Source organism: Salmo trutta, chromosome 19 (assembly GCF_901001165.1).
Source record: "Salmo trutta chromosome 19, fSalTru1.1, whole genome shotgun sequence".
In the NCBI taxonomy this organism is placed as follows: Eukaryota; Metazoa; Chordata; class Actinopteri; order Salmoniformes; family Salmonidae; genus Salmo; species Salmo trutta.
The window spans coordinates 15427768-15440700 of NC_042975.1; the positions used below are offsets into that span (position 1 = coordinate 15427768).

At 45.0% G+C, this 12933-nt stretch overlaps 1 protein-coding gene across 1 annotated transcript in view; it reads right to left on the reverse strand.

Moving 5' to 3' along the window:
• Positions 1–12933, reverse strand: part of clmpa (CXADR like membrane protein a) — a 121770-nt gene that overhangs the window by 29082 nt on the left and 79755 nt on the right. The window contains exon 2 of the mRNA XM_029699877.1: positions 1505–1662. Coding sequence (XP_029555737.1) covers positions 1505–1662 — 158 coding nt within the window. The remainder of the gene's footprint in view (positions 1–1504; positions 1663–12933) is intronic.

The following is a 12933-nucleotide window of genomic DNA, read 5'->3' on the forward strand; positions in this document are numbered from 1 at the left end:
CATTATCTCAGACCCAAAGACAAAACAAACAAACTGTGTCTACCACTACATTATCTCAGACCCAAAGACAAAACAAACAAACTGTGTCTACCACTACATTATCTCAGACCCAAAGACAAAACAAACAAACTGTGTCTACCACTACATTATCTCAGACCCAAAGACAAAACAAACAAACTGTGTCTACCACTACATTATCTCAGACCCAAAGACAAAACAAACAAACTGTGTCTACCACTACATTATCTCAGACTCAAAGACAAAACAAACAAACTGTGTCTACCACTACATTATCTCAGACCCAAAGACAAAACAAGACATTACTTCATCACTTGACCATGTAGGGAAATTCATAAAATAACAAATGCAGGGAAGAATGCAGATTTTTCTCAGCCCACATCACTTAAAGTTTATAACCCCCATTGCAGGTATTAAACATCACCATGGATATCCAAACAGAGCCTGTAAAGTGGGCGAATGCGATTTTATTTTCTGCGGATAAATAGCAGGCCTCGTAAATTATCCTTCACTTTCAATAACCTGCAGGGAGAGAGTGGAGGGAAAATGGAGGCGGCCATATTGGTCTAACAAGCTTGACGGTACCTCAGATAGTAGCTTGACCAGTGGCCAAATGCAAAGAAAACTCTGCCCACTTGCAGAGGTGCAAATGGGTTGAGTGAAACCAGAATGACTCTAAAAACAAGACAGTTTGCTGAAAGATCTTCAAAGTTGAGAAAAGTGGATGAGAGATTGATTCAGTCCTTTGGGGGTAATCCTAGTCATTGAGAAGAGTGGGTCCCTATATAGACCCATATAGGCCTCAATGAACTGGAGACAGTGACGTACTGTTTGTTATGTCATGATGGGGGAGAAGCTGTGTCTGTGTCATAGAGCTGAGGATGCTTATCCATTCACAGAAGACACACTGCTGATGTATGCCTGATTGGTTCAGCTGTCTAAGTCGTTGCTTCTCGATCACATATATTCACGGTGTACTACCACTCCCAGCATGGGTTCAAATCAGATCCACTGCTCTAGTGCTTTCTCTCCTCCTATCTACTGTCTCTATCCTGTACAAAGAAACAATATACATGCTGTATATAGCCTTGTTATTGCTATGTCATTTTATTGTGTTACTTTTTATAAAAAATGTTACTTTTGTTTATTTAGTAAATCATTTCTTAACTCTATTTCTTGAACTGCATTGATGGTTAGTGGCTTGTAAGTAAGCATTTCACCGTAAGGTGTATTCGGCACGTGACAAATACAATTTGATTTGATTTATCATTTCTTTCTGGTTCTACGATCTCAATAGTCTGAAATTGCTTCCTGTTGTCTTCTCTCCTACTGATCTGAAAACACAGGCAAGGTGACAGAAATATAAACGCCTATACCAGAAATGTGCTTTCACCTGTCTAGTTATGGAGGAAATGTGACAAGGGGAGGATGCCACTTTAGGCTGTTGAGATGCACCCAAAGCCAATAACCAAAGGGAGCCACTCACCACTCTCTGCTTGGAACTGGGCTTGAGGAGGAGCCACTCGATGTCCAGTGTGGGGGCGTCCCCTGCCCAGAACTGGTGGTGACAGGGCAGTGTCGCATTGTCACCGACAACCCTCTTCATCTCGGTCTGTGCGCACGCCGTCAACACACCCAGCAGAACTGTGGGGGCAGAGAAGAAAATGAGCTTAGACACTTTACGTGCACAAACACAGACACACGCCAGAACTGGGCTTAAAAGCTGGCATTTAATTATTTATTATTTTCCTTGTATTTGAGTATATTCAAATAAAGTGAAATAAACTACTTCTGTTGGAAGTATTTTCCAATTATTTCCTATAAATAGCTTACTATTTTTAAATATTTGTATTTGAAATACTCTGTGTATTTCCAAATACATTACAACAACTACTTGTATTTTCAAATAAAAATATCTGAATACTTAAAGTAATTTAAATAATTGAAATAGTATTTGAACCCAGGTCTGACACGCGCACGCACACACACACACACACACACACACACACACACACACACACACACACACACACACACACACACACACACACACACACAGTAATTGGGGGTAATAGTGAGCCTTATACACACAGCATGTGGAGAGAAGATTAGCTTTGTTGTGCTTTGATACAGTGTAACTAACTAGGTATTGAACCCGCATACCTCAACAATAGCATTATCGCACTGAACTAAAGTCCAGAAATTAGCTGCGATGCTGCTCACACATCTTCAAGTCTCAGACAGGTTATTCCTCAAACAAGGATACTCTCAAACATGGTTATTCAATCATAGATGGGCCAACCACCTGAAAGAAAAGCATATTCCACAAAAGGTGATCAATGTTATTTTCAATGCCCTCTGCTTTATAAAATCTACCTCAACCCTACAGCACGTCTTCATACAGCTGAAGTGTAAATGTCTCCATTGAAATACATTGTAAACCTTTTGCAGCCTGTCTACAAGGCAGTCATTCCAATGAGAGACAAATGGCCAATGCAACACACCGGGGGCCTTGGTCTGGATTAACTGCACAATGCCAGGCGGTGGAAAGGGGCATGGATAGGATGGTATTAGACTGGCATTAGACTGGTGTCAGGGGGGATTTACACTGAGATCAGTCTCATCAAAATGGATGGCAGAAAAAAGAACACGAGGAAAGAAAAACAAATGTCCCTGAGCGTCCGAGTTTCTGTTGAGTTTCTGTCTGCGCCTCAAATGGCACCCTATTTCCTATATATAGTGTCATAGGGCTCTGGTCAAAAGTAGTGCACTATGTAGGGAATAGGGTTCTATTTGGGATTCAACCTCTATCCCAATGTATTGCAGACTCAGTTCATCTCAAAGAGACACGCGAGACCACTCAAATGTGTCTGTCAACAGACAATAATATTGTCTGTTATATATTTAAGCAAAGCGGAGTGCCTGGATACAGCCCTTAGCCATGGTATATTGGCCATATACCACAAACACCAGAGGTGCCTTATTGCCATTATAAACTGGTTACCAACGGAATTAGAGCAGTAAAAATACGTTTTGTCATATCCGTGGTATACGGTCTGATATACCACGGCTGTCAGCCAATCAGCATTCAGGGCTCAAACCACCCAGTTTATAAAATATAATATACACTGCTCAAAAAAATAAAGGGAACACTTAACAACACAATGTAACTCCAAGTCAATCACACTTCTGTGAAATCAAACTGTCCACTTAGGAAGCAACACTGATTGACAATACATTTCACATGCTGTTGTACAAACGGAATAGACAACAGGTGGTAATTACTGGCAATTAGCAAGACACCCCCAATGAAGGAGTGGTTCTGCAGGTGGGGACCACAGACCACTTCTCAGTTCCTATGCTTCCTGGCTGATGTTTTGGTCACTTTTGAATGCTGGCGGTGCTTTCACTCTAGTGGTAGCATGAGACGGAGTCTACAACCCACACAAGTGGCTCAGGTAGTGCAGCTCATCCAGGATGGCACATCAATGCGAGCTGTGGCAGGAAGGTTTGCTGTGTCTGTCAGCGTAGTGTCCAGAGCATGGAGGCGCTACCAGGAGACAGGCCAGTACATCAGGAGACGTGGAGGAGGCCGTAGGAGGGCAACAACCCAGCAGCAGGACCGCTACCTCCGCCTTTGTGCAAGGAGGAGCAGGAGAAGCACTGCCAGAGCCCTGCAAAATGACCTCCAGCAGGCCACAAATGTGCATGTGTCTGCTCAAACGGTCAGAAACAGACTCCATGAGGGTGGTATGAGGGCCCGACGTCCACAGGTGGGGGTTGTGCTTACAGCCCAACACTGTGCAGGACATTTGGCATTTGCCAGAGAACACCAAGATTGGCAAATTCGCCACTGGCGCCCTGTGCTCTTCACAGATGAAAGCAGGTTCACACTGAGCACGTGACAGATGTGACAGAGTCTGGAGACACCGTGGAGAACGTTCTGCTGCCTGCAACATCCTCCAGCATGACCGGTTTGGCGGTGGGTCAGTCATGGTGTGGGGTGGCATTTCTTTGGGGGGGCCGCACAGCCGTCCATGTGCTCGCCAGAGGTAGCCTGACTGCCATTAGGTACCAAGATAAGATCCTCAGACCCCTTGTGAGACCATATGCTGGTGCGGTTGGCCCTGGGTTCCTCCTAATGCAAGACAATGCTAGACCTCATGTGGCTGGAGTGTGTCAGCAGTTCCTGCAAGAGGAAGGCATTGATGCTATGGACTGGCCTGCCCGTTCCCCAGACCTGAATCCAATTGAGCACATCTGGGACATCATGTCTCGCTCCATCCACCAACACCACATTGCACCACAGACTGTCCAGGAGTTGGCGGATGCTTTAGTCCAGGTCTGGGAGGAGATCCCTCAGGAGACCATCTGCCAACTCATCAGGAGCATGCCCAGGCGTTGTAGGGAGGTCATACAGGCACGTGGAGGCCACACACTACTGAGCCTCATTTTGACTTGTTTTAAGGACATTACATCAAAGTTGGATCAGCCTGTAGTGTGGTTTTCTACTTTAATTTTGAGTGTGACTCCAAATCCAGACCTCCATGGGTTGATAAATTGGATTTCCATTGATTATTTTTGTGTGATTTTGTTGTCAGCACATTCAACTATGTAAAGAAAAAAGTATTTAATAAGATTATTTCTTTCATTCAGATCTAGGATGTGTTGTTTAAGTGTTCCCTTTATTTTTTTGAGCAGTATATATAAATATCTCTGTGGCACATTAGGCAACATATTTGAGATGCTTAAGTCTTGAGAGAAGACATGTTTTCATTAGGTAATGATTAAGAACTTGTGAGAATGTTCTAAATCTTTATGAACATGAATGTTCCAAAAACGTTTTTTGTCTTATCCTTTGGAATTGAATAAAAAACATTATTCAGTGTAAAGTCAGATATTATATATCAACCATTTACAGTGCCAGGTGGAGAGTTTTTTTTGACAAAAGTCCATTAATTTCATGCTTGTGTAAGTATAACTGCAGTCGTATTGAATAAGATGCTATCGACAAGCAGGCTTAATTGTCTAGCACAGCTCAAGCGTTTGCTTTATTGATACACATTGTGAATTCATGTTTGCTGATTCATGTCCATAATTCCAGCCAGTCTCAGTATGCATACTTATAAATACTCCCACCACTTCTGAATCAAGATAACCTCTTTGCTTCTCTTCTCTCTTTCTGCCTGGGCCACTTTACATTGGTTACACTGGAATAGTCACACACACACACACACACACACACACACACACACACACACACACACACACACACACACACACACACACACACACACACACACACACACACACACACACACACACACACACACACACACACACACACACACACACACACACACACACACACACACACACACACTTTCAAATTCCCCACATCATCCACTGACGCTGTAAATGATTTATACCCACCATGCACCATGATTGGCGCCACAGCCCCGCCACAAGCTGTGTGTCGTGACCCCAAGAACACTAAAGCCATATCACCTCTGCATATCGCCCACTCCCACATATCCTTACATATTCACATTGCTGACAAGTCAGGAGCCCTCCACGACACTAGCATAAAAGCTAATTAGAGAGTGCTAACTGATTAGCTCACCCCATCTTACCCCCATTCATAATACATGATAGCGGTAATTAAGATATGTAATCAGAAGGAGCTGGAGTGAGTACGACAGGCTAATTGCTAATGATTACTCAATATGGGCTTAATTAGATTACATTGAGTGGCACTCAGAAGCTCAGGGGTGACAAGCAGGTGAGAAAGTGACCTCTTTGTGACGGTGATGGATTTGCTTACAAGCTACTGAAAGACATGCTAAGTCTGTACTCAAGAAAGACTTTAGTCTTTATTGCCTTTCGTGAACTAACACTCTCACTTTACTACTTGCACTGACTTTACTGATACTGTAGCTACTTGATTGAGGAAAAAGGTACTTAAAAAAAAAGATACTCTGTGGTTGTCCTACCTAGTTACCGGTTAAGATGAATGCCCTAACTGTAAGTGGGTCGCTATGGATAAGAGCGTCTGCTAAATAATTTGTATTTTTATGTAGTAGCTAACTTGCTAACTGGCCTGCTTTGAGAAAATGGCAGAAAGTCAATTTACAATAGAATTAATTTCTCCAGCAAACCTGGCAACAGCCACTTCCTGAATGTAATAAAATGTCTGCCGCTAAAAGTATTGGGTCTCCACTCCCCACTCGTTCCTGTTTTAGCACTGTGTTTCACGTAGTCATTCTTTGCACTTGCCAATGTCATGTTAGGGGAGGACCTGAGAGCTCAGTTAGGACTCAGAAAGTCTCTCTCTGTCACGATCGTCGTACAGAGCAGACCAAGGCGCAGCGTGAGTTGAGTTCCACATCATTTTAATTCACAGTGAAACAACAAAAACAACAAAACATCCAACGAACGTGAAGTACAGCGCGCGCCTAGGCACTAACTGAAACAATATCTCACAAAGCAGGTGGGAGAAAGGGCTTCCTAAATATGATCCCCAATTAGAGGCAACGATTACCAGCTGCCTCTAATTGGGAACCATACAAACCACCAACATAGAAATACAATGACTAGAACACCCCCCTAGTCACGCTCTGACCTAAACACCATAGAGAACCAAGGGCTCTCTATGGTCAGGGTGTGACAGTACCCCCCCAAAGGTGCGGACTCCGGCCGCAAAACCTGAAACCAAATAGGGAGGGTGGGGGGGTGACTAGTGTCGGTGGCTGCTCCGGTGCGGGTCGTAGCCCCCGCCCAGACCACGGATCCGGCCATGGAGTTGGGCTGGACGCCGCTCCCGGACTGGGCACCGGCGCAGAGGAAGGCTCCGGCCTTGGAGCGGGACTGGACGCCATGCCTGGACTGGGCACCGGAGCAGAGGAAGGCTCCGGCCATGGAGCTAGGTTGGACGTCGTGCCTGGACTTGGCACCGGCGCAGAGGAAGGCTCCTGCCATGGAGCGGGACTGTACGCCATGCCTGGACGCTGTGCCTGGACGCCGTTCCTGGACTGGGCACCGGCGCAGAGGAAGGCTCCTGCCAGGGAGTGGGACTGGACACCGTGCCTGGACTGGGCACCGGCGCAGGTTGCACCGGACTGATGACAAGCTCCTCAGGCCTAGTGCGTGGAGCCGGTACAGGTGGCACCGGACTGTTGACACGCACTTCAGGGCGAGTGCGGGGAGCTGGCACAGGACGTACCAGACTGGGGAGGCGCACTGGAGGCCTGGTCTGGGTTGGAGCCCCTCCTTGGGATGTATTGTGACGGAGATCTTTGTGGGCTATACTCGGCCTTGTCCCGGGATGGTATGTTGGTGGTTGGAGATATCCCTCCAGTGGTGTGGAGGCTGTGCTTTGGCAAAGTGGGTGGGGTTATATCCTACCTGTTTGGCCCTGTCCGGGGGTTTCATCGGATGGGGCCACAGTGTCTCCTGACCCCTCCTGTCTCAGCCTCCAGTATTTATGCTGCAGTAGTTTGGCTTTCATCTCACATATTTCAAATTCTGAAATAAGTGAATAACTGTTATTCGGAAATAACTGGCACGAACAGATTCTTTAATGATTAAAGGAAATACACAATTACATTACACTACCATATAACGTTCTCTGAATTTGTCCTGGCATGAGTGCCATTCAGATACATGGTCACTCTATCATTGGGTGAAAGTGGCATAACAGAGCAGGTTAAGCCGGTTATGTCATAGAAGACAAACCGAAAAGAGAAAAATAGATGAGAGTGAGAGAGGATCCAAGAGGATATATTATCTTACCAGAGGCTTACCAGCAGCAGCACAGTATACAGATGCTGACAGTGTAAAGGATAAAATGACCACGGGGCTATGGATAAAAGCCGAAGCTTTCAATTGTTTTCCCTCCTTTTTCAGTCAGTTCTCATTTGGACTGTGATCAACCGTATGGCCTATGATGTTCTGGCCTGAACTGTTAGTATTGTTGGACAGTCTGGGTGAGAACAGTACAAAACAATTATACAAAATAGGAGTGTGTGTGTATATATATATATATATATGCGATTATTAACACAAAAGGACCCAAGCTGCTTGGCTGAGTGAGAGCTCAAAGCAGCGAGCGAGCGGGTGAGCGAGCGAGGACCTGGGTCCTCTGAAGATGCCCTAGGGGGAGTCGTGCTCCAGTAAATTCCCTTCTCTCCAGTCTTATTATAGGAGAGCATGGGAGCCAGTGGGACACATTGGGCCCCATACCTTTCAAACTGTCCAAAGTCACGCTGCCTGTCTGACTAGCCTGCCTAGCTTGGCCGCTCCCGAGTCAGCACATCGCCTGTGCTCCCTGGCTCTGTCACAGAGAAATGCTCAGATCTGAGTAAAAAAACACCACAACTTCAAATAGACAACTTAAAGAGAAGGGGGGTAACTTCAGCCTGTGAGCTCACTTTGAATTATTTCTGTTCGTCCTATCGTTTGGGGTGAAGTATCCCAGAATGAATCAGTGGGCCCAAAGCATGAGGGTTGAGTGTCGTCTGACTGCTGACTAACCGACTGTGTTAGCCGCACGTTGATATTTCTCCCATCCTTAAATTCAACACAGTTGACGCAGCTCCATGTGTATACTTACCACAGGAGATTGGTGGCACCTTAATTGGGAAGGATGGGCTTGTGGTAATGACTGGAGTGGAATAAGTGGAACAGTATCAAATCCATCAATCACATGGTTTCCATGTGTTTGATGCCATTCCATTCGCTAAGTTCTGGCCATTACTATGAGTCGTCCTCCCCTCAGCAGCCTCCTGTGATACTTACAGTACTGATCTCAGGGAATGGCATAGGGAATGGCATAGGAGGCGACTGACAAGAAGAAGAGTGTGTCGCTTTGTGTTAGTAGTAAGTCTGCAAGCAAATGCAATGGCATGTGCCATATCTGCATAGTGAAACACACAGCCTGTGAGAGCGGCTATATCAATCACACACACACACACCCCATGTGTAAGGCAGTTCACAGAGCTTCTAGGCTTTGAAATACATTGCTCATTACCCTTTAGGGGTTTGGTGTTACATACAGTATGAGTGACTAGCGCCTATCGTCACGGTTCAGGGCCAGCTGATGTGGACAGCCTTGGAAAATTGAAAACACTGCTACCTGCCGGTGCGACACCTTATATCTTCCCCCCGCTTGACAGACTAGTATGCCGATAAAAAAGATTGAGTGTCGGTGTTGCATTACGCCAAGTACCCTTCAACAGGGCAATATATAATTCTTTAGCCACGAACCAGAGTTCAAGCCATTTGGACTTTGCAGAGTTTCAGTTTGTGTGGTGACGGATGTAATACTCACCTCCGCCACTAGGTGTGCAGTGCCTACTGTATAACTTCATGCCTGTTTATAACACTTTTTAGGGGGAAGTTAGGAGTGACGAATAAGAAATTAATGACTTTAAACATTGAAAGATGAGCACATAATGTGGCAAAGCACTTTAGCGTGTCACATAGAATTACTGCACGTCAAGCATAATGGCCTTTCCCTGCTGTTTCCTTTTTTGCAGACAATCTAAATGTTTGATTGTGCCACCAGCTCTAAGTGAATAGGCCTGAAGGCGAGATGTATTGGAGGGAAGGGGGGGAAGTAGCATCTAGGTGACTCCCAATTTGTGCTCAACATCCACAAACACCTCACAACATCACACACATCTGTTTTGTAAAAATTCACATCAACGCAATTAGACATGAAACGAACTGACCAAATAAAGTGATATACAAAACCCAACATCTGACGGTTTCGGACTTAGTACATTTCCTACCTTTTTCCTTCTCCAAATCACACCCGTGGTTGCACCTTCCATAACCTCATTCATCTGCGAGGGGGTAAATCATTTTACGTGCTCCTGCAGTTACTCGGCTGTCTCAATCCTGTATGCACTGCATCTGGCCTGCCGGGGAAAGGTTAGGAGTATTTCCTACTCAGTGACTTCCAGACAGCACTTTGAAGGTGGGGGACGCTTTCCCATAATCCTTTGCTTCTACTACTGACAAGACCAGTTTCACTTTATACATCCCCTCCGTCCCCCCAAAATGTGGTATTAGATGGCACCTCTTGGTTTGGAAAAAAGGGGAATAGTACAGTACCGTCTCATGTGGCCAAAAGGGGGGGGTCTCCTACTCTTAGACGCTTTGTGAATACATTGAAGTACACCCATATACCACACACACTGAATCGAGGGAAAGATTGAGAGAAGAAAACCAGTCGAAATGAAGCCACCTGACAAGTGGCAACCTTGAAATCCATCTTCAAAGGTAACTGAGATGGGTTCCGTGATATGATGGAGTGAAGCTAAGCCTCCCACTGGTCTCCCACAAAAGCAAGAAATCTGCGTAACCAATTAGATTATGGTAATCAGAGCCCTCATAAACATCACCGGCAGGACGTTCCGACAACACTTGATTACCAAGTCCTCGTCCCAAATTGCACACTATTCCCTATATAGTGCGCTACTTTTGTCCAGGCCCTATAGGGAAGGCCCATAGGGCTCTGGTCAAAGTAGTGCACTTGAATCTTATCTGTCTTCTGCATCTGTGGGGATTCTACCTGAATAGGGAGGACTTAAACCAAAGTCTTGGACGGTGTCCAAATTTGAACTCCTTCCTTATTAAAGTTAGCTACTTGTCTGAGCGTTGTCCTCAGTTAACACTTGAGGGTGGAACTCATTGAAATGCAGGCCTTACAGCGAATGCTGAAACTTGGATAAATTGGTTCATTCGCTTCCAAAGAAAGATTCCACTGTGTTAATATCTTCCCTAAACAGAGGCGGGGGGGGGGGGGGTTGGTGGACTTGAAAATACTTCAGGTAGGCTTAGACACAGCTGTGTGTGCAATAGGATAGAGACACTATCTTGGCCATTGATTCGCCTTCCGTTCATAATTGTAAACAACTTCAAAGACTTGGACCCTTTCCTTCACTTTTACTGGTTTCACAGCGTTGTGAATTTTGGGTTGAAACACCACATGCCGGTCTATGTTGTGTAGAGACTAGTGTTAAAAGCCATCACCAAACGTCAAGCTGCCTGCTCTACTGCAGATAAAGCCAGCGACAGTGACTACAGTAGATATACCACACCATGAGCCTCAGTAACAATCAAGTCCAGATGAGTGAAGGAGAGGGAGAAGGTGAGAGAGAAAGAAGGGGGGACACACGTACGCACACACACACAGTCTTGTACAACTAACCTTGTGGGGACACAAAATTAATTCCCATTCAAAATCCTATTTTCCCTAACACCTAACCCTAACCTGAACTATGAAATTTTTTACTTTGTGGGGAGTAACAAAATGTCCCCAGTTGGTCCATTTTTTTGTTTGTTTACTATTCTTGTGGGGACTGACCAGTAAAAGAGGTTGTTTGTTATTGTAGTTTGGTCAGGGCGTGGCAGGGGGAGTTTGTTTAGTGTGTTTGGGTTATGTTCTAGTTTTCTATGTTTCTATCTAGCTTTTCTATGTCTATGTTGGTTTTGGTAGGACCTCCAATTAGAGGTAGCTGGTTGTCGTTGCCTCTAATTGGAGGCCATATTTAGTTGGGTTAGTTTTCTCTTGTGTTTGTGGGTGGTTGATTCCTGTTTAGTCTATGCACCTTGCGGAACTGTTTCGTCGTTTGTTTTGTGTAAGTGTTTTGGTTTCCTTCAATAAAAGAAGATGTTCACTATACCCGCTGCAGTTTGGTCCACTACCTATAACGACGCGTGTGACATGTAGAGAGGTCAGAGACAGGGAACAGTGATTGTCAGAGAGAATCCCCAGAGAAACCCTTGATGCTCTTCAGAGGCTGCTTAGATCCTTGGTCCACACACACGCGCACTCACACAAACACACACAAGTGCACACAGAGAGTATGTGTACATTGTTAGTGAACATTGCCTCCAGAAAAATAGACGGCATCGTCTAACAGCCTCCCCGATGAGAAAGAATCCTTTCTTTCCATCATTATCCACAGTGTGAATAATGATACTCTGCAATAAATTGTCTCTGTCTTCTTTCATATCATCAACTTGCTCCTGGTGATACGATATGAACAGCTTCGCCGTTGTCTTATGCTTTAATATGAAAAGGAAATATTCATCACAGAGACTTCATAGTGTGTGGACATGCTCTCAGTCCCGACACACTGACTCCCCTCTACCTTCCCCTCACCCTGTTCTACACCCAGGAGGTCTGATCTAGGATCAGGTCCCCAGCATAGTCATTATGATTTAAAAAGGCAAACTGATCCTAGATCAGCACTCCAACTCTGAGACACTTTATTAATACCAGCCCATGAACATGGGACCCCTACTCACAACATCAAACCGTTGGGGCACTAAACATCTCACTACATCCCTCTGTAGCTATTGTAGTGCTGCTGGTCGGTGATTGAGGAGAAAAGCGCTGCAAAGAATGACATCCTGTTTGAAATGGTGAGTTTGTCATAAACCGCAAAGTCATATACATGGCTTGATGTGCTTTGATCCGGACGCTTAGGCCCCGTACACACTCAAGTTGCAGATCTGATGTACAACACATTTGACACAACAATTGTGATACAAAGGAGAGCTTTTCGGCACAAAAGTAATTACCCTGCGGAGACACCCCACAATGGTTGTGGAAACATTTTGTTTACAGATAAACTCTGTTGCATCACAAAAATATCTGAGGTTTCACAAGCTCTGTGTCAAATGAGTTGTACACCAGTTGTACAACCTAAGTGTGTACGGGGCCTTAGACTATTTGCTGTAAAAGTAAGATTAGTGCAACAACAAAAAAATGCTTATCAACTGCAATACCACTTTCATATCTGTTTTGCTGACTAAGCATCCGCCTCTTTGAGCACTTTGAAGTTTTCCCAGAGGTATAACAGCACTCGACTCATCCTTTGTAACTATGAGTTATCGTGACTG